This window comes from Spermophilus citellus (genome assembly GCF_964194105.1).
Source record: "Spermophilus citellus genome assembly, chromosome: 6".
NCBI classification, from domain to species: Eukaryota; Metazoa; Chordata; class Mammalia; order Rodentia; family Sciuridae; genus Spermophilus; species Spermophilus citellus.
Window position 1 is genome coordinate 6,236,264 of NC_138187.1, and position 22,499 is coordinate 6,258,762.

General features: G+C 41.8%; 1 protein-coding gene across 9 annotated transcripts in view; it reads right to left on the reverse strand.

Annotated features, from left to right (window-relative positions):
• CLUAP1 (clusterin associated protein 1) overlaps window positions 1-22,499 on the reverse strand; it is a 46,060-nt gene that overhangs the window by 4,633 nt on the left and 18,928 nt on the right. For 4 of the 9 annotated variants that reach the window (XM_081296752.1, XM_081296750.1, XM_081296749.1 and 1 more), the window contains exons 6-13: window positions 22,211-22,294; window positions 16,652-16,785; window positions 13,797-13,938; window positions 11,458-11,530; window positions 9,025-9,132; window positions 6,271-6,326; window positions 5,947-6,003; window positions 47-2,834 (exon numbers count right to left, since the gene is read on the reverse strand). In XM_081296752.1, coding sequence (XP_081152878.1) covers window positions 2,685-2,834; window positions 5,947-6,003; window positions 6,271-6,326; window positions 9,025-9,132; window positions 11,458-11,530; window positions 13,797-13,938; window positions 16,652-16,785; window positions 22,211-22,294 — 804 coding nt within the window. In that variant the 3' untranslated portion in view covers window positions 47-2,684. Of the gene's footprint in view, window positions 1-46; window positions 2,835-5,946; window positions 6,004-6,270; window positions 6,327-9,024; window positions 9,133-11,457; window positions 11,531-13,796; window positions 13,939-16,651; window positions 16,786-22,210; window positions 22,295-22,499 lie in introns of those variants that run through there. The other 5 variants (XM_081296753.1, XM_081296751.1, XM_081296748.1 and 2 more) reach the window with 4 other exon arrangements.

Below are 22,499 nucleotides of genomic sequence, written 5' to 3' on the forward strand. Positions count from 1 at the left end.
GTTCTTAATGGCTACTGCCAATAAAAAGTAAAATAAAATAGAGGATTTGAAAATTTCTTTATATTTTCTGCAAATGCGCATATTTTAAACATTTGAACAGGTCCTTTAATCATATAGTAAAAAAACTGCCAGCAATGACCAAAATGCTAATTTTTCATTGACCTAATCTCACCATTTTTTTTCAGGGCCTGAGGTATGCTCAAAGCACCAGGCCACAAGATACTTATACATCTCTGACTCCAGGATCTGTCACAGTGACTGAAACACTTAATGACAAGGATCAACACATGCAGTTCTCTTTGTTATAGAACCTGCTCATGCAGTGTGGTGTTGCACCATGGTGAGACTCTGCATGAAGTCAGCGAACCGACTGATGAAGGATGACATGGAAGAGGTGAAACTACAAACTGCCCTTTGCAGCTGCTGCTTGCATCTGTATTAAAAGCCCAGGGAAGTGCTGGGGAGTGATACTGGCCTAATTATATTGTTATACTGTGTGCATGTATGAATATGTAACAACAAATCCCACCGATACGTACAACTACAATGCACCAATAAAAAATGTGGGGTCAAAAAAAGCCCATTATAAGGAAATATCCCAGAAGGAAAACAGAATTTTCCTGACATAAGTCAGGTCATCAGGTAAGCCAAAACTGTGACATTTTGGAAAACAAGTGACTCTTCTGCCTCTCAGAAGCCATGGGGTCTGAGCAGCCACCAGGTTCCCAGCCCACCCATTTCCTCTTCAAGCTAATGCAGAACATTTCAAATTAAGGTAAATTAGCTTAATGCTAAGTGTTTTTTATGAAAGATACATAAAATTTAGGAAGAGAGGAAAAAAGAGTAAAGATGACAAAAATATTTGTTACATAGTATCCTAAAACTTATCATATTAACCTGTATCATATTAACCTGTGAAACTTTCTTGAATACATAAATATGAATAAACAAAATAATAATACTTTCAAGTAAACATAATACAAAAATATGATATTAAATGCATTGTATTACAGGATAAATAACTTTAGAAATCTTAATTTTATGATTATAAAATATATGAAAGCTGTTCCATGATTTTCATATTAAGCTAACTCTACTGTGGCACAGTGGTACACACTTGTAATCCCAGCATCTTGGGAGGCTGAGGCAGGAGAATTGCAAGTTCAAGGCCAGCCTGGGCAATTCACCAAGGCCCTTCACAATTTAGTGAGACCCTGTCTCAAAATAAATGAAAAAGGTTGAAGTTTAGTTTAATGGCAAGGTATCCCTGGGTTCAATCCCCAATACAAAAACAAACAAACAAACAAATCCACAACCATAAAGCAAAAAACAAACTCCACCTGTCATTTTTTATTTCACAAACAGGGAAATTCTAGTGCTACTCCACTTAATTTAATTCTGGTTTATTTTCTTAATTAATTAACTAATTATTATTATTTTAAATTGAGGATTGAATCCAGGAGCACTCTACCACTGAGCTACATTCCCAGCCTTTTTTCTTTTTTGAGACAGGATCTCACTAAGTTGCTGAGGCTGTGAATTTATAATCCTCCTGGTCCCTGGGAGTCACTGGGATTACAGGTGTGTGCCACCATGCCCATTGATTCTGGGTTATTTTTTTTTTAATGAGAAACATGAATGTATATTGGCAATTTTTCCTTAGTTGACTCCTTCTCCTAAAGAGACATGTGGGTTGGGAGATTCAGAGAAACTGTCTTTGTCCCTATATTATGGATAAATGTCTTGCCACACTTTAGACAAGGCCAAGGAAGGAGAGTGGAGTCCTGACCGCCACTGTGGCAGGAGTTTGGAATCTCTGAAGGGGTAGCCCAGGTCTGCGGTTCCCAAATTTAACTGGGGAAACAGAGGGGACTTTGATCTGAGGTGGATCTGACTCCCAGGGGAATGTCAGCCGTCAGAGAGAAACTTAACACATTCATAATCTAGACTCTCTCTCTGTTGCCTGATTTCCAAGGATAGCTGGTTTTCATCTAACTTAGCTACTATTTCAGAGAATTTTAGTTATTAAAATACATCTAGGCTGGGTGTGGCGGCACATGCTTATAATTCCACTGACTCAGGAGGCTGAGGCAGGAGGCTTGCAAGTCCAAGGGCATCCTTAGTAGCTTAGCAAGAACTTGCTTCAAAAATAAAAAAATTAAAAAGGCTGGAGATGTAGCTCAGTGATAGAGTAAGAAATTATGAGAAGAAAAAAATAAATAAAGGCAAGAATTAAAAGCTGATATATAGTAAATGTTCTAAACTATGCAAGTGATTAACAAGCCAGATGTTCCCCTGTAACTCCTAAAACAAGTATTGTGCCAAGTTCCAACCCAAGATCTGCTGGGTTCTGAGAGGAATGTGTAATAACAGCAGCAGCCAAGACTTACACACTATCAGCCTGGTTTTGTCCTGTGGGTTTGAACTACTAAGAACACATGCATTTCCCAAGGTTTAGGAAATAAAGAAGGCAAAAGAAAAACATCTTTGGGGTTTGCTTCAGTTGTTGATTAGACTTTGTGGAATGCAAATACAAGATGATAAAGCAGAAAGAAGTAATGCTTCTTAACAATGAGCCAAGCGGGTGTAATGAACAAAATACAGGTTAACTTCCTTGCCATCTAATTTCCCATTTACCTACAAATCTGAGGCTTTTAATCTGCCTGGGTCCCTTGGCAAGAGGGTCAGAAGTCATTGTCACTCTCATCCAGGGGCTCAGGTTTCCGAACCCTTCGATTGGGCTTTGCTGGTGAGAGAGCAATGCTCTCGTCTTCCAAATCATCGTCATCTTCTTCATCATCTTCCATGTCAATTTCACTGTCCTCCGAGTCTTCCTATAGGAAAAAGGCAACAAATGCAACTGGGGAGCCCACCTTGTCCTGAGAGACCCTGCCTCACTGTTCACTGTAGCACCAGGATTAAGAGTACAGTAACCAGCAACAGCTGACACAGCGGAGGAGCAGGGCAGCGCTGCAGTCAGGCATCGGGCCCCTCAGCAGACACTGCCGGCTGGGAGACACCACGAGGTTCCTCATCCTACCAGCAACCTGAACACAATATGCAGCTGAGCTTGGTGCTGCAGGGGTTGGCTCACCACCGGTCACAAAGCACCCCTGTCTGCACACTAAGAGTCCTGGACACTGCTTGGCTCCTGGGGCACCAAAGATCCAATGGATAGCAAGGAGGAAGGGAAGGAAGGCTTGTTTTGGTTCCTTCCAGCTAGTGATGGAAAGCAACACAGAAAATGGGTGCAAAGAGCAAAGAGAAAGGCACACCTGCACCTCCATCATCTGGACCCAGGGAGACCAACTCAGGCCAACTTTAAAAGCGGACACACACACACACAGAGTAATTTTCTTCTTAAAGAAAAACAAAAACAAAAAGACAGAAACCTTACACTACCATCCTCTCATGTTACTCCACCCTCCTCTTGGCTGAACTCTTTAGGAGAGTTGCTGAGCTCACTGTCCCACTCATTCCTCTCTCATGGACAGGCTAATGAGGCTCTCAGAAACCCTACCCTGTTCTCATCAATGGATTCCAACTAAATGGATTCACAGTGCTCACCTTGCTTGACTTATGGGCTCCATCTGACAGAGGATCACCACTCCTTCCTTGAAACCCACTCCTCTGGCCTCTTCCCCCAGCTCTAGTGCCATTTACTCTGTCTCTCTTGCCTTAACCTGTTTGCTTCCTTTCTTCTCTTCCTGCTCCCCTGCTAAGCAATTTATCTGCTCTCCTGGCTTCAATACCATCTACATATGGGTGGCTCCCCAACTCCATCTCCAGCTAGACCTATTCCTGAACAGACCTGAATTTCAACTGGCTATTCCACACTGACACATGGATGTCTAATAGGCAGCTTACCCTTAGAACATCCACAACCAAACTCTTGATCTGCCCTCCAAGCTCCTCCTCAACAGCCCTATCTCAGGAAAACAAAAAACAAAAAACCCTGCACTTAGTTGACTCAACCACAACCGAGGCGGCTTCCTCTCTCTTCAGCACCTATGTCCAACCCACTAACAAAACACGATGGCTCCCCCTCAGAAACATCTAGAACTTGACCTCCTTTAAGTACCTCCACTGCCACTCCCTCAGGCTGAGCCACTGTCACCTCTGACCTGCAAAACCATGCTCACCTCCTCACCGGTTTTTCTCATGGATGAGCTAACTCCTGGCTCTCTGGGGCTGTAGTATTTGCTGGTCCCACTCAGGGAAAAGACTGGGTTCTCATGGCATCTGTGATGCTCATGACCCCTGCTACCTCTTTCAGCTCCTAGCTAGTTCCCTCCATCCATCACATTCCACGGCCGTGCTCCCTAGGCCCACATGCCACTCCCATGCAGTTCATCGCCTCCTTTCATTCAGGCCTCTGCTCAAATGTCACTGCACCAGAGGCCTTCCCTGACCATGGGGGGACATCCTCCCACCTTGTCTCTGTCACTCCATCTCTGGAACTTGCTTTGATCTCCCTGTGCATCCTGCCTGGCACACCTGAGCAATGGCTTTCTCCCATGAATGTTTTAACAGTGCATACTGCAGATACTTAACAAATGGATTTTTTTAATTATTATTTTTTTATATTTATTTTTTGTTGTATACAATACCTTTATTTTGTTTATTTACCTATGACTGTGGTATATCTGCTTGACTTCTATCACTGGAACATACATCCTAAGGCATGTATCCCCTGCTGTATCCCCCAGAGCCCACAACAGTACCTGGCACATGACAGGCATCTAAAATATGGCTGTTGAGTGGCTGAGCATTGACTTGAAGAACCAAGCCCATGCTTGGGGGCTGTATGACAAGTGACAAGGCAAGAAAAGACCTGAGCTATAACTGAAATTTCATTCTGAAAAGGACACAAGCAAATCTAACAGGGACCAGATCCCCTGCCTTCTTGGAACTACTGGCTCCCAAGTCAGACTCAGTTTCAGACTCAGGTATGTAGGACAGATGGATAGAAGCTACCTCACCCTCTACGCCCTACCTGTTAAAAGTTATTTTTGAGGTACTTTCCCTGTTTCTTTACAGACTGCTTCCTAGGAAATCAAGACCTAATCCTCCATGTGCACCATGCCAGGTACACCTGAGCAATGGATTTCTCCCGTGAATGTTTTAACAGTGCACACTGCAGGTACTTAACAAATGAATCTTTTTTTGAAATTATTTTTTTTAATATTTATTTTTTAGTTATACCCAATACCTTTATTTTGTTTATTTATTTTTATGTGGTACTGAGGATCAAACCCAGGGCCTCGCAAGTACTAGGTGAGCGCTCTACCGCTGAGCCACAATCCCAGCCCAACAAATGAATCTTTGTACAGACGCATAAGCCTCTGCTTCTGACTCTGAATGGCCATCAGTGCTGTGCCCAGATACAGGTGGATTTCGCAACAGAGCTGGTCTGGGGTCCAAGTCAGTTCTGACACCTTTGCCATGTGGGCCAAGCAGCATTACTAGGGGCTCTCACAGGGTGAAGGCCCAGGGTGATGGTAGGGCATCCGTAATGACTTGATACCTCTAGGACCCTCCTCTGCTTTCCCCTTCTAGTTAATTTCCCCAGTCAGTTATCAACCCAGTAAAGCCTAAGGTGATGTCTTAGCTCTTGCCCAGCCTGAGCCCTGGTCTAAAGAGAGCATTTTTACAATGTTCCTTACCCAGAAGGGAGCTGAAGACAGGGCTGGTCTTGGCTACAGCACTGTCCCTTGATTTCAGGGGCCTGCTGACTCCTAGCTACAACCTTTCCCATGTCTGGCCTTGGCACTTTCCCTTCCTACTGAGTCCAGGGACCTGGAGGCCTCTCTGCCTCTCACTGTGGGGTCTGTTCTGAGTGGCTTCTTGGCCAGCAGAGAGGAAGCATTGTCCCTGGGAGAGGCTCTGCTAGCTGAATGGGCTGACATACACCAACAAACAGACGAGGCAAAAAAGAAAACCAACCTGCTTCCTGGAGCTGGGAGTCTTGCATTTACCTAAGAGAGCTGGTGCTGCTTCCATCTTTGGAAAGCGAGAATGGAAAGAACAGTAAGAAGGCGAAAAAAGTAGGGCAAGCAAACTGTGTGAAATGAGAAATGAGCTATCAACAAGCAAAGAGGAGCTTAGTAGGCCAAACTCTGCCCCCAATCAGCAATATACTGGCTGGGAACAGACAGCCCCTTGGCTGCCAGCAGCTTCCTGAGCTAAACTAGTCTCTGAGGACAGCCCAAGACCAGAAAGTACAGAACTGCTTGGGGGGCAGGATGCAGGGAGTTGGTTGGGACTCACATCGTCATCAGAGTCTCCACCTTGCATTGTGCCCACGACGCGTTTGCCCGGTCTTCCTGGAACAACAAAGGCATGCAGGAAACATGAGACTTTGGCAAGTAAGGCAGGAAATGGCATCCAGAATTTGTTCTCCCTTAGAAAACTGAGAAAAAGCACACTAAAAACTCATTTAATCAGCGTCCAACTGACCAGAACTGTCAGTAAACAGTAATGGATACCCCATACTTCTACTTTGAAGGAAACAAGAAAGGCAATAAAATATAAACATGAGTAATCCCAGTGAATTCAAAGGCTGAGGCAGGAGGATTGCAATTTCAAAGCCAGTCTCAGCAACTTAGTGAGACCCTGCCTCAAATTAAAAAATTAAAAAAACAGGGGCTGGTGCTGTAGCTCAATGGTAGAGCTCTTGCCTAGCATGTGTGATCCACTGGGTTTGATCCTCAGCACTGCATAAAATATATATAAAGAAAATAAAGGTATTTTGTCCATCTACAACTAAAAAAAATTTAACAAAAATAAAAAGCTAGTGATGGGATGTAACTAGTGGTAAAGTGCTACGGGTTCAATCCCTAGTAACAACAAAAAACATATAACCAGGCACACAAGTATGTATATGTGTATATGTATGTATGTATGTATGTGTGTGTGTGTGTGTGTGTGTGTATATATATATATATATATATATATATATATAAAATGTGTGTATGTGTCTGTATATAAAAAACAAAACAGGAAGGCCGGGGGTGTAGTTCATCAATAGAGCAATTGCCTAGCATGTTCAAGGCCTTGGCTTTAATCCCAGCAGCACAAAACACAAAATAACCATTTATCGTGAATTAAAATAAAATTTTAAAAAAGCACCCTGAGTGTTTTAGGAAAATTACTGAATTCCCTTATTAGTTTACATGCAGTGGAACTGGCATGCTAGCTGTTGAAATATATCTTCCTTTAAGGACCAATGCCACTTGTATTTGGATCTAGGTCTGAGCTTTGAAATGAAAAAGTTAAAAAAAAAGTTAAGCACTAAAATTAGTAATTGATCTTTCAAACATCATTATTATCTCAGAGATTCTCTTCAGAAGTCAACAGTGTTTAGATGTGACACCTGCAAAAACTCAGGGACTGTCCTTTACCAGGAGGTGGGGCAAGGGAAAGGAGCAAGCATGACTCCCAGCCAGGTCCATATGAAAGGCAGCTTGGGCAGTGCATTGGGAGCACACTTGGGACAGGCTGAGATGACTGAACACTATTTACAGACAAAATGCAAAAACTTTCTCAAAGCCCTTTTTTAGCTTCTAGAACTGAACTCTGTGATTTTACTCTGCAGGTAAAGTAGTCAACAGAATTTAGGAGAACCAATGCTGAGAACCAATGCTTTACACATGTCTTTTTACATCCCTGGCTCCTATCCATCAAGTGGGAGTCATAATCTCTAATCTCTACTTATGCCAAAATGCTTTTTTTTTAAAAAAATTATCTTATGAAATAATATAATATATAATGAAATAATAAATGAACAGAGCGAGGCTAAGAATAAGAGAAAGCAGCTGACAACCAAAGTTAATTGTAAAATGATGAAAGGACAATGATTACCCTTAAATTTATTAGGTATAAAAATGCAACTGTACTCCAAACATTAAGTGGTGGTAGATAAGAAATGTATTTAAAGGCAAATACAGGTCAATTTAGTAACATCTATCAAAATTAGTTTATAGATGGGGCTGTGGTTGTGGCTTAGTGGTAGAGCACTTGCCTAGCATGAGTGAGGCACTGGGTTCGATCCTCAGCACTACATAAAAACAGATAAAGGTTTGTGACCACCTAAAATTATATAGTCTATAGAACCTTTGGCCTAAGAATTCCATTTTTTCATGATGTAATCTGAAGAAACACTTGCAGAAAGAAGTATACATAAGAAAGAGTAGAAATAAGTGTCAAGTAAATGACAGGGTATGCCCAAATTAATTAGGAGTGTAGTCATACTACAGAATATGATGCAGTCATTAAAAAAAATGAAGACATGGGGAGAGTCACAATGTATTTAATCTTAAAAACAAAGGCAACTTGCAGAATCATACATAAGGTCTGGTCCCATTTAGGACAAAGAATTTTTGAGGTGATCTCTGCACCCACATTTGATTCTATGTGTGTATATGTACGTACAAGCTTGTATGTGTATGTGTAAGCACAGAAAGGCAATTTGTAAAGACACGAACCCCAGCCACTAGCTGTGACCCCTCTATGGTGGGAATGGGACATGAGGAAGACCCCAGGGGAGCATCCCATCTGCATCAAAAATCCTGTTGTTAGGATCTTTGCAATTAGAAGGCAGAAAACAGAAGAACAGTTTTAAAGGCTGAGGTGGTCATGTGATCCCTTCTCATTGCATTAACTTACTAACTATAATGGGTGCAATTGCACTAAGAGCAATTTAGGACTGAACATGGGAAGAATTGAGCTTAATGGCAGAGGCAGTGTGTTCCCATGGCCTCTGTGAGAAATGCCAGGCTATAAATAGGAATCATCTGCTCTCAGGACTGCAGGTAAAAGTGTTAGAAGCAACCATGACCACTGAGCAGTTTAAGAGCCAGATTCTGACAGACAACAGAGAACAAACCTGGGGCAGAAACTGCTTCCAGGGACCATTCATGGTCCACTGTGTACCTTAATATTAAGCAGCCCTGATCCAATCCTGGCCATGGTGTTCTGTGAAACAGACCCAGGAAGTGGCACACGTGAAAAAAGCCATGCTACCTTGCATGAGCACCTCCATGGCCGTCCGTGGCTTGGACAGCCGCCGCTCCTCCAACTCACTGTCGGATTCATCGTCCTCCTGGATGTCTATGTCTGAGTCATCATTACCTGGTGGGAACACAAGCAGGCAGAATAAAAGAGCAACTCCATCATTACAACTGAACAGCTTTTGTCTAGTAAGGGTCATGCACAAAAATCTTCTGCCCTTCCTATCCTTTCTCTGGATGCATTAGATTTTAAGAGACTCCCTGGATCCACTTGTGTAAAGTTAGTGAAGAGTTAATGCAGACAATAATGTGCCGCATTTATTTTAAGCAATTTCCATGGCAAGAAAAAAGTGGGTCACATGTATTAGTTAGAAACACTAACAGTCTGAAATTTTAAAAACTGAGTAGCCACCTAACAAGGAAGGTGAAATTCTTGGTTCACTGAGAGAAAAACCACTCTCTGTTCAGTGTCAGGCCATTACCCCAACTCCAGCTCCCTGATCATACGAAGATGAGGAGAAGTAAGAAGAGGAGCCTACTGAAAAGACAGCTAAACAAGACCAGAGGAAGGAGGAGTCAGGCCAGGAGTGGCAGAGTGGGCTGTCTTGAGAAAGCTGGTGACCTGATGACTGGCAATGTGAGCTGGTGTGCATGATGCTGTTATGGGCCAGGCTATATGGGCAATGACCAAACAGACTCCATTTTACGCCGAGACTCCATGTCGTATAAAATGCTTCTCCCATGGGAACACTCTGCCTCTGTACCTATCAATAGTTGCTTAGCACAGCATGTTTGATAACACAAAATGCCAATTCTTATACAATGTAAAACTGTTCTCTCTTTGACCCATTTTTCTTGGGAACGTACCCTTGTCAAGAGATTGTCTAGATGTTAGTAACCATTCTCTAACTTGTACTCAGCTAGGGTCATCTGAACCCACTTCTCTTCTGCTTGCTTGCTTCTATGCCAGCCTGGACATCTGTGGGAAATTCCAATGTACCCATTGCATTATTTCACTAACTGCTCAATTCAGCTTCTATACCCCTGCTTGCTTGTAGCTACATCAACCCGGATGTGGTTTTTGCCTCTAAAGACCCTGAAATGCTCAGGCTTGAGGCTGTTCCTTACAGAGACACTTATGGGTTTTGTGGGGAGTAGTCACCAGCTGGCTGGCTATTAAATAAAAACTCTCCAATTCAGACAAAATGGACTTGGTACGTTTTCTGAGAGGTCTGCCCCATAACAATGCTCTTTTCTTCACTGAAGAAACTCCTTTATAAAAACACATCTTGGCTGGAGAGAGAAGCAGCTCAGGGGCAGTGCTTAGCAATCCCTGGGCCTGGGTTCCACTTCCAGTGACAAAAAAAAAGATGTATTTTTAAAACGTCATTTTCAGTGTAATAGCTCTTCATATTAATTCTTTTTTTTTCTTTTTTAGTTGTAAATGCACACAATATCTTTATTTATTTTTATGTGGTGCTGATGATCCAACCCAGTGCCTCACACGTGCAAGGCAGGTGCTCTACCTTTGAGTCAAGGCTGAAAATGCCCCTCTTTATATATATATATATATTTAATATTTATTTATTTATTAGTTATTGGCGGACACAACATCTTTGTATGTGGTGCTGGAGGATCGAACCTGGGCCGCACGCATGCCAGGCGAGCACGCTACCGCTTGAGCCATATCCCCAGCCCCGCCCCTCTTTATATTAATTCTTAAATACTTCTCTGGATTCTTGCAGGCTGAACACTACCTAAACGGAAAATACAGAAGGAAAGTCTCCATGGTGGGAATAAAAAGCTCTCCCCCAGTACCTGACTTCTCTATATCTAGGGAATGATGTGGATTTTGATGGGGTTTGTAGTTGCCTTTCTTCTTTTTTCCTTAGCAGTGCTAGGGATGGAACCTAGGGTGCTGCCTCCACTGACCTACATCCTCAACCCTTTATATTTTGGGACAGGGTCTAAGTTGTGTAGGCTGGCCTTGAATTTGCCATTTTCCTGCCTCAGCCTCCCAAATTGCTGAAAATATTTTTGTATCTACTATCAACAATGAGATTATATACATTAAAAAGTTTACAGCCTGGTGTGGTGGTATATGCTTGTAACCCCATATCATCTGAAGGCTGAGGCAGGACAAGCCCAAATACAAGGCCAACCTCAGCAACTTAGGCCCTAAGCAACTTAGATACTGTCTCATAATAAAAAAATAAAAAGGGCTGAGGATGTGGTTCAGTGATTAAGCACCCTGGTACCCCCCCCCCCAAAAAAAAAAGTTTACAGGGTAGATCTCATATTAATCGTTCTTACCATATTTTTTTTAAAAAGTGCTAAAAGAAAATATTTACAAAATAAAAACTAATGTTAGAGAAAGTAAATGCAAATGTGTCAAGGCTGAAAATGCTAGTGCAGAACAAGCAGCTCTGTCCCAGCTCGGCCTTACTTCCACTCTTGAGCAGCCGCTTTTCCTCCTCCTTTAGCTTGTTCTGCATCAGGCGGAGAGTATTTTCAGCTTCCTGTGGGAAAGGAAAAACCATACTTAGAAGCCATGACCCTCTGGTAGATAGTCCTCTTCTCCTTTACCATGGAGTGAGCTCTGCTAGGTCTGTGATAAAGAACTGGGGAAGATCTAACCTTTCCTGAGCAACCCTTATAGTCCCCAAACCAGGGGCCCTTCCTCTCTGTGATCACCCAGCAGCCCTATGGAAAGGGCCTGAGAGAGGTACTGGGCCCCACGCCCTCTCACTCCTCCTGCTATACCGAGCAATACAACTGCTGCCATCACAGGTGCCATGTGGGCTGGCAGCCAGGACTGATAGGCATACGCCTCTTGCTCACAAAAGGTGGCACCAACGTTATTGTCTTTCTGCCTTGTGCCACCTCCACCACTTGTTTTGAGAGATGCCAATGGACAGGTCAGGACCTGAAAAGACAGGAGGTAACAGCAATCTTAGTTCCTGGCCCTGATTAAGCCAGGCCTGGTGGCATACACCCATAATCCCAGCTCTTGGGAGGCTCAGGTGGAAGGCCAGCCTGGGTAACAAAGCAAGACTCCATCTAAAAAAAAAAACCCAAAAACTGTGGCCTTGATTTGGAAATTAGTTTTCAAATTATTGTTGTTGATGTTCTAAACATTAAAAATAAAGCACAGCAGTGGGGGCTGGGGTTACGGCTCAACAGTAGAGCACTCGCCTAGTATGTGAGAGGCCCTGGGTTCGATCCTCAGCACCACATAAAAATAGATAAATAAAATAAAAGTATTGTGCCCAACTACAATTGAAAAATAAGAATTTAAAAAATAAAGCACAGCATTCAGGTATGAGATATATTGAGGGAACAGGTGCCATAAGAACCCACAGCAGGAGTGAATGCAGAACGGGAGGAGAGGACTTGCTGGAAGAAGGGGTAAGGGCATCCTCAGAAGCAATGTGGGCCAGGGGCTCTCCTTCTGAGGCATATTCTTCAGTATCTTCTCTGAACCCAGGTAAACAAAATGACCATTAAAATTTTTCAATTTAATTTTACTTTTTTGTGGTACTGAGTCAAAATTTATTTTCACAGGGTTTTTATTGTGGTTTCCCAGATAGCCAATGTTTATAATGTCCTGAACTCCAGAATGTACCCATTCTATGCTGTTCCTGAATGGCTGCCCCTCTGCCACATAGCAGTGGTGGCAATGAGTTAGCTGAATCTAAAAAAATTGTATTACACACTCCCAATCAGCAATCTCAGACAACAAAACTGCCTACCTAACTGATGTGCACAGGCTTGTAAGATGGTCAGCATTCCCTTAGTACCAAAAGTCATCAGGGAGACTGTAGAAAGGGAGACTATGGACCAACTTCACCTTGAACATCAGTTCTAACTGACTATTCTCAGCTTAAACAGAATATTTCTAAGAGTCAAGTCCAATGAAAACATGACTGTAGCCTGGCACAGTGGCACACACCTGTGTTCCCAACTACTTAAGAGACTGAGGCAGGAGGATAGCAAATTCCAGCCTAGGCAACTTAGTGAGACCTCGTCTCAAAATGAATTTTAAAAAAGGGCTGGGGTGTGGTGATGTATGTCTGTAATCCCAGTGGCTTGGGAGGCTGAGACAGGAGGATCACGAGTTCAAAGTCAGCCTCAGCAATTTAGTGAGGCCCTAAGCAACTCAGCAAGACCCTGTCTCAAAATAAAATATATTAAAAAAAATAGAAAAGAAAAAAAAAAGTGATCACTGTGTACTCTATTTTCCTTTACTTTGAAGCTCTGAATTTCACATTGATCAACTCGTGCTGATATCTAAAATACTCTTTCCTACATAAGACAGCTGTTCAGTTCTGGGTCACAATCAACCAATATAAAGAAGCGCCCTTAAGAAAAAAAAAAAAAAAAAAAAAAAAGAAGCACCCAATGAGCTAGTTTGGGTTGTTCAATTAATAAGGGCTTGAAAATCTTCAAGTGCACTGAGAATGTTTAGATCTAAAGACCACTTGCATAATTTGTGGGGATCAGTGCAAAATAAAATGCGCTTGCAAATTATGATGTATTTCAAGATGGTGATAGCAGAGCAAGTGCAGGCCCTTTTTAAACACAGGGCTACATGACTGCACAGGTCCATGTTGTTCCAGTTTGTACTCCTGACCAAACACTGATAACACAACATCAAAAGAATCACATGAGCAACACTCAGATTAACACTTTTTTTCCACAATGATATCTACAAACTGACATATCACCAAGCTCAAAACAACATGCCAGGAGGAGCAGTCTGCAGAGAACAGGCCAAAGACTCACTTCAAACCTCTCCTGCTCCATCCTGTGATGATCCTCAAGCTGCTGTTCCAGGTAAGCCAAATTTCGAAATTTTTCTAGGTAAACATCATAGTGCTTTTGCAATTCTTCCTCAATCTTCTCATACTCATCCATAAAGGCTGGTCTAAAATGAGCACATGAAGTTAAAAATGAAAGGTTAATTAATATACAGTGACTTGAAATTTTTATTCATATCCAGACTCCACCATGGCTTTCTTTGGAAACCTTTAATTACAGAAGGTTCTTTACTCATGATAAGTGCTCAAGACTCATGACCTTTTTCTCCTCCCTACCCCCTTAATAAGCCTTCCTTTCCCTTCTTTTCTTCCTTCCCTATTTTCTTTTCTGCGACTGAACTCAGAGACCACTGAGGTACACCCCAAGCCCTTTTTAATTTTATTTTGAGATAGGGCCTTGCTAAGTTGCTGAGGTGGCCTGGAGCTTGTAATTCTGCCTCAGCCTCCTGAGTAGCCAGGATTTAGGTATGTACTACAGGTGGAACATGCCTGCTACAAACTTCTTTTTAAATTACAAATAAGATGTTTATTAAAAAAAAAAAAAACTTGAAATAATCCTGAGTGTACAAAGAACAAAGTAAAAATTATTCATAATCTCATCACCAAGTATGTGTGACAGACATTTATTTTTTAGTTGTAGTTGGACAAAATACCTGTATTTATTTATTTTTATGTGGTGCTGAGAATCAAACCCAGGGCAAGCACTCTACCACTGAGCCACAACTCCAGTCTGGAATGTATTTTTTTTTAACAAACATTAAATGTTGCTATAAATGAAGCTTTGTAGTTTATTTTAATATACTGCTGACTTCAATAAAGAGCTAAAAATAATTATATGCCTTATACAAATCTTAAAAATCATTAAGTTAAATATATTTTACAATTTTTTTTCTGTGTGTGTGTGTGTGTGTGTGTGTGTGTGTGTGTGTGGTGATGGGGATTGAACAACCCAGGGCCTTGGGCATGTGAGGTAAGCACTCTATACCAACTGAGCTATATCCCCAGCCCAATAAATTAAATATATGCATTGTTATCTTGGCTAAATATAATGTTCCACTGTTGGGATGTACCAAAGTTTAACGGGCTGCTGCAAATGAATGCAGTTTTTAAACAACATAAGACTTACAGATAAACCATTACATAAAAACTTGTTTCAACAGGGTGTAGTGGCACTTGCCTACAACCCCAGTAGCTCCAGAGCTTAGGCAGGAGGTTCTCAAGTTCAAGATCAGCCTTAGTAACTTAGTAAGACTCTGAATTAAATAACAAGTAAAAAGAAGCCAGATGCAGTGACACATGCCTGTAATCCCAGCAGCTCAGGATGCTGAGACAGGAGGATTGCAAGTTCAAAGCCAGCCACAGAAACATTGAGGTGCTGAGCAACTCAGTGAGACCTGTCTCTAAATAAAACACAAAACAGGGATGGGGGTTGAGTGCCCCTGAGTTCAATCTCCCTGCCCCTGCCAAAAAAAAAAAAAAAAAAAAAAAAAAAAAAAAAATTAAAAAGGACTGGGGGTGTACTCAATGGTAAAGAACCTAAGTTCCATCCCCAGTACTGGAAAAAACAAAAACAAAAAACAAATCTGTTCAGAACTAAGGCCCTAGGTTTGATTCCCCAATGCTGCAAGCAAAAACAAACTAACTCTGTTTCAACTAGTTGGTTAAAATTTTTCTCTTATTCTTGATCTTAAGGGAAAACTTTGTTCTTTCAAAAATACAAACATAGAGCTGTGCACCTGTAGTCCCAGCTCCTCAGGAAGCTAAGGCAGGAGGATTGCTTGCAGCCAGGACTTCAAAGGCAGCTTGGGCAAAACAGCAAGACCCCATATCTTAAAAAATAATAAATAAGTAAATACATACACATCCACACACATCACTGGGAATGGATATAACTTAGTGTTAGAGTACTTGCCTAGGAAGAATGAGGCCCTGGATTTAATTCCTAGTACCAAAAATAATAGTAATACATACACACACACACACACAAAATACATGATATGTATACCCACAAACTAAAAGTAACTTATAATCTCTTAAAATAGAACAAATAAACTTGTCTACTAAAGGATCTGGGCCTCAGCAGAATGACTTTATGCCTTAAGACAGAATTTGTCAATAAGACCAATTGAGGGCTGGGGCTGTAGCTCAGTGGTAGAGCGCTTGCCTTACACATGTGAGGCACTGGGTTTGATTCTCAGCACCACATAAAAATGAATAAATAAAATATATATTAAAAAAAAAAGACCAATGGAGCTGGTGGTGCTATTTCAGGAGTGGAAGGAGAGTTGCTCCCCATGCAGTGGAGAGCAATGGCAAGGAGTGAAGGTCGGAAACAAGTGAAAAAGGTGGGCAGCAGCTCCAAGAAAACAGAAGCGCACTGACACAGCAGCCGTTCTGTACTTTCCTACCCTGTTCCCCAGAATCGTACTCCCGTGAGATCCAATCAGAAGGAAGCTGAGTTGCTAAAACATGAGGAATCGTCCAAATCTAAAAAGTCTACAATCTACTCAAACCAAGAGGTGGGAGTATGTTCTGTTTCTACCTAATTTAGGCAAGGTCTTAGGAGATGAAGCCTAGTGTAACTCCCACCATCTGGATTTACCTGCTCTACCTCACGATCCAAGCCATAAACACTTAAAAGGGTGGCTGAAGAACTCAGCTGTCTCCTAGACCCTGAGACTTGGGTGCAGCATGCCACCCCAAGCGCAACACCTCACAGGGGGTTCTGCTTGCTACTGGAAAAGTCAAAGCCAGTGAACTCTGAGCCTTTGTTATAGCTTTACAAGTCACCCTTCTACTTACTCAAGTGTTCACACCTACCTGACGCTCTGTAGAGTTTGCAGTCGCTTCCGATTTCTTTCCAGTTCTAATTTTCTCTTTTCAATTTTGGCTTCTAAATTAGCTTCATCGGAGGCCACATTATTGAGCAGGTCTTTAGTCTTCTGAACCTGTGCCTACATTTAACAGGAAATAATGAGACCATGCAGACTCTTTGAAGATGGCAGCTTCTCAGTTCTTCAGACCCAGCAAATCACACTGAACAAACAAAAGCACAGACAACACAGGCACTCCCCCAAGCAATGCTGCACCTCACCACCTAGTTCCAGGAAGAATCATGCACAGATCCAGAAAAAATTTTTATTTCAGCAGTACTGGGGATTGAACTAGGGGTGCTCAACCACTGAGCTGCATTTCCAGTCCCCCTCCCCCATTTTTTTATTATTCATTTTGAGATAGGGCTCCTGCTTAAGCTGCTCAGGCTGACCTCAAACTTGTGATCCTCTTGCGCCAGGCTCCCAATAGCTGGGATTATAGGTGTGTGCCACCATGCACGGTAAAAAATATTATTTTCATGAAAAGCAGGCATTTCTGCCCAGGGAAATAAATGAAGATGACAAGAAATGTCTTAATGGTGTACCTGTCCAGCTCACCTGGATAGAACTGGGTGCCTACGCTTGCACTGTGGGCTTGCCTTCCAACACTAGGCTGCTCCCCTGGTGACAAGTATCTACTTATAGAACACACACACAAAAGTATAGCTCTACTCTGGAGGGACAAAAAGAAATATGAGAGGGCCCCAATCCTAACCAACTGCCTGCTGGGATAAAAAAAAGTCTCTTTTCCTCTTGATGTAACAGAAGCTTGACGATAGACTAAAAATAAGAGAAAAACCACTGTGTTGGTGAAGTCAGCATAAAAGCAGCGTGACCTCATGGAAGGTCAAGTGGTGTGCTGGTGTGCTCCACCCTTTGGAAGGAACCTGTGTAGAATGGGACAGAGGCCCTGGGCAATGGGCCTGAGGAGAGGAGGGAAGGGGCAGAGACCACTGTTGACAGCCAAAGACCTTCTTATGCTCTGGCTTGAAGCAAGTTCTATGGGAGCAACTGCCCAGTGATGTCTGTGTCACCTGGGAAGCTGGGCAGCAAGTGCCCCATGGATCAGAGTGCCAGTGAGCCACACCAGGAATCTAGACGCAACTGGGCTGTGTGTGGACGCCCTCCTTACTGCTGTGACTGTACAACCCTGCATCAGGTTTCTGAAGGTGAGGTACGTTTCCCTTCAGTAAGTCTCCATGTGTCAGTGCCTCACAAAGGTTTCCTGACAGTTTACCCACAGGCCTCTGAAAAGCTATGGAGTTCACCTGAGAAGCCCAGATATTCTCAATGATTCTCAAGAGATATAAGTGCGTTTTTGGAAGCAACCACAGTTACTGTCAATGAATTTATGGTTTAATTTTCATTAACCACTTGGTCTAACTACATTAACCACTTCTAAGATGCTTTCTTTAAAAAAAAAAAAATCACTAATGATTCATGAACTGCAAATACTTTAAAAATCCAAGTAGAAATGTGAGTCTGCTCCAGTCAGAGGAAAGGTAAGTCCCTCCTGAACAACTCAGCTAGTATCAACTGCTCTCTGAATCAGTTAGACTAAAGCCTAGTGAATTTATCTGACCTCAGAAATGAAAATTATTAAAGGTATCTGTTCCTCAAATATGAAAGACAGACATCTGTAAACAAACAATTTTTCTGTTTTCTGATATATCTGGTCTTTACTTCATATCCCCTTTTAAGTATCCACATTGTTGTTTTGGTTTTATTTTTAGAATTATAAAACATAACAGGTATTTTCCAACAATGAAAGGAGATCATAAGACATGATCCAGGGGCTGGGGCTGTGGCTCAGTGGTAGAGTGCTCGCCTAGCATGCATGAGGCACTGGGTTCGACCCTCAGCACCACATAAAAATAAAAAAATAAAGATACTGTGTCCACCTAAAATAAATAAATAAATAATTTTTTTTTTTATAAAAGACATGATCTGGGCTGGGGATGTGGCTCAAATGGTAGCGCGCTCGCCTGGCATGCGTGCGGCCAGGGTTCGATCCTCAGCACCACATACAAACAAAGATGTTGTGTCCACCGAGAACTAAAAAAAATAAATATTAAAAATTCTCTCTCTCTTAAAAAAAAAAAGACATGATCCAGCTCTCATTTTTTAACATATGAGAACTAAAGGCACATTCATGCCACATTCACTTGATTCAGTCAGAGTGTTGCCAAACATGAGGATGAATTAGTATTTTTTAAATTTAGAAAGTCACAAACTCACAGAAAAGCTGGAGTATAATAATACAAGCATTTTTTTTTCCTACCCAGGGGAGAGTGGTGCTACCCTGAAGTCCCAGTACTTCTATAGACAGGGGCTTCTTCCTCTACAAGCATAATGCCATCAGCACAGCATATGTGAGCAAAGGCCCATTTAGTCTCCCCTCTCATCCAGAGGATCCCCCCGACCCATCCCCTGCAGGCAGCAGCCCCATGGCACACAGGTGTCACTTCTCTGGGGCCTCCTCAATCTGGAGGGTTCCTCAGCTCTGTCTTTGATTGCCTCATTTTTGAGGAGGACAGGCCAGCTCATTTATGAAATGCCCCCCGGTCTGTCTGATCAGATTTTGATCATGCATCCTGAGCAGGGATACTGCAGAAAGGGCTGCCTGCTATCAGGCACCACAGTTTTGATTTGTTTCACTGCGGTGATGTTTGCTTTGGTCATCTGATTAAGGGGTAATGCCAGGCTTCTAAGAAGGTACTCTTCTCCTCTTTGTAATTAGTAAGTATTTTGTTAGGAGATACTTTGAACATTTATTTCTTAAATATAAGAACCCATGGTTTTCTATTTCATTCAATTGCACTGTAAAATCAATTACTATAATTTATTTACTTAGATGCTTACACTAACTCTGGTTTGGCCAGCAAAAAGCCAATCAAGCTGGCCTGTGGCCCTTTAACAGATCCCTGTACTTCTTCGAACACTTCCTTACTTTGACACACAAGCTTGTACTTTTCTGGACCCAGCTCTGGAATTAATCACTTTCCCAGGGGCTGGGGATGTGGCTCAAGCGGTAGCGCACTCGCCTGGCATGCGTGCGGCCCGGGTTCGATCCTCAGCACCACATACAAACAAAGATGTTGTGCCTGCCGATTACTAAAAAATAAATATTAAAATTCTCTCTCTCTCTCTTTAAAAAAATAAAAAGATTTGCTCCCATTCCGTAGTCTCTCTATTCATTTCACTGATTGTTTCCTTAAAAAAAAAATAAATCACTTTCCCAGAGAGCCTTGTCTCCCTTCAGTGGATAATGGCACCAAGAAGCCAAGATGCAGGTGCTGGTTGTACTCAGAGCTCAGAAATGTGTGAGTGTGGGTGTGCTCATGTGCATAATGACATATCTACATATATGCATACACTCCCCTACATGTATATCAACTTATTCCTATATTTATTAATACATATACCAAATATCATGCCTTTAAACAATACTTCCCATTTTGGGGTTCATTCTAAATTTCTCTTCCCACATTTATAACTCTCTTCTCCAATGGTGAGGAACTCTGCTCTGTTATTCTTTTTTTAAAATATTTTTTTAGTTGTCAATGGACTATTTTATTTATTGATATGTGGTGATGAGAATTGAACCTAGTGTCTCACTTGCTTGCATGCTAGGCAAGCACTTTGCTACTGAGCCACAATCCAAGCCCTGCTCTGTTATTCTTAATATATTGACTGATCTGGTTGATTTGCCTGTGAAAACCAACCTCCCAACCCTACTGCCACACATTCTCACTCAAGAAGGCTTAGACTCCCTTCTCTCGGCTGCACAGGGTGATTACTGTTTAATGATAAGAGTTATTAAAAAGAAAACCTGACTTTTAGAATTTTGTACAACTTACAACCAAGTCTGATTTTATGCCTATTCCTAATTTAAATATGGCTCCTTGCCTGTGTTTATTGGATAAAAGGAATCATTAACGATGGCTGAATACCTATTGTGCACCAAAGACGAAGCTTAATGTGTACTGCTGTAATTTATGCTCCATATAGTTGGTATAGTTGTGTTCCACATTCTACACATGAAAAAAATTGTGGACATAAAAGTTAATTCACAGTTGGATGCAAACCCAAGCACTCTGAGCCCAGAGTTCTCCTGATCATGTGTCTTCCATCATGGATGCTCTAGATGATAGGAGCAAATAATAGTTGATGGTGGGTGAGCAGTAAAAGACAGTGATCATGGGCTGGGAATGTGGCTCAGGAGGTAGCGCGCTTGCCTGGCATGCGTGCGGCCCGGGTTCAATCCTCAGCACCACATACCAACAAAGATGTTGTGTCCGCCGAGAACTAAAAAATAAAATATTAAAAATTCTCTCTCTCTCTCTCTCTCTCCTCTCTCACTCTCTTTAAAAAAAAAAAAAAAAAGACAGTGATCATTCTTTTTACTACAGTGCTGTTTAGTATTAAGAGAACCTGGAAAAGGGCTGGGGTGTAGCTCAATGGTAGAGTGGTAGCATATGCATGGCCTTGGGTCCTATCCCAGTTCAATAAGAGAAGGGGAGGGCAGGAGAGGGAAAAACTGGGAAATTATTTAAATGCCCAGTGGTAAGAAATTGATTAAATAAAATAAAGCCTTATTTACCAAAACTACTGAAGAATTTAAAATTGCTAAATTATTAAAATAAATGAATTTTTTATTGTTTCAAATATTTTTTTAGTTGTTAATGGACCTTTGTTTTATTTAAATTTATATGGTGCTGAGGATAAAACCCAGTGCGTGCCTCATACCTGTTGGGCAAGTGCTCCACCACTGAGATGGAGTGCCCTTGTAAGAGAGACCTGGAATGCTCCCTCATCCTTGGCCAGATGAGGACATAGCAAGAAAATACCATCTGAGGAACCACTGAGAAACCACCCAGCCCCCATAAAACTGATGAATTTATTTTTTTGGGGTGGGGGTATCAGGGATTGAACTCAGGGGCATTCGACCACTGAGCCACATCCCTAGCCCATTTTGTATTTTATTAGAAACAGGGTATCACTGAGTTGCTTAGCGACTTGCTTTTACTGAGGCTGGCTTTGAACTCATGATCCTCCCACCTCAGCCTCCCGAGCAGCTAGGATTACAGGTGTGTGCCACTATGCCTGGACAAAATTGATGAATTTTAAAACATGTTTTTTAGTTGCAGATGAACATAATACCTCTATCTATCTATCTATCTATCTATCTATCTATCTATTTATTTATTTATTTTTATGTGGGGCTGAGGATCCAACCCAGTGCTTCACATGTGCCAGGCAGTGCTCTATCATTGAGCTATAATACCACCCCAAACTGATGAATTTTTATTAACAGAAGAAATTGTTCTTATGCATATGAGGAGAAAAACAATAGCAGTCAGTAACCTAAGGCTCCTAGAATACCCTCTAAATCCCTTTGAAATATCCATCACTAGGTGTAGTTTGTTCTATCTTATGCAGGTATAAAATACATATTTTTGAGTCCCAGGCATAAAAAAATTAAATAAAACCAAACTAATCTTACCAAAATCTCTTTTATTGCAATTCTCATTACTTTTTCAGTTTCATTTATTTCCAGAGGTCTGGCAATGGCTTCTGTTCTCAGTTCCTAAGAGAAACAATAAAATCATTTACATAGATTTTCAAAAAAGGAGTATTCAGTCTCCTAGATCCACATCTGGCTTATGGACTAATTCTCAAAAGTTTCATTACGGGACTGGGGACACAGCTTGATGATGGAGCACGTGGTTAGCACATATGAGGCTCTGGGTACAATCCCCAGCACCAAAAGAAAAAAGTCTCATTATTATGTG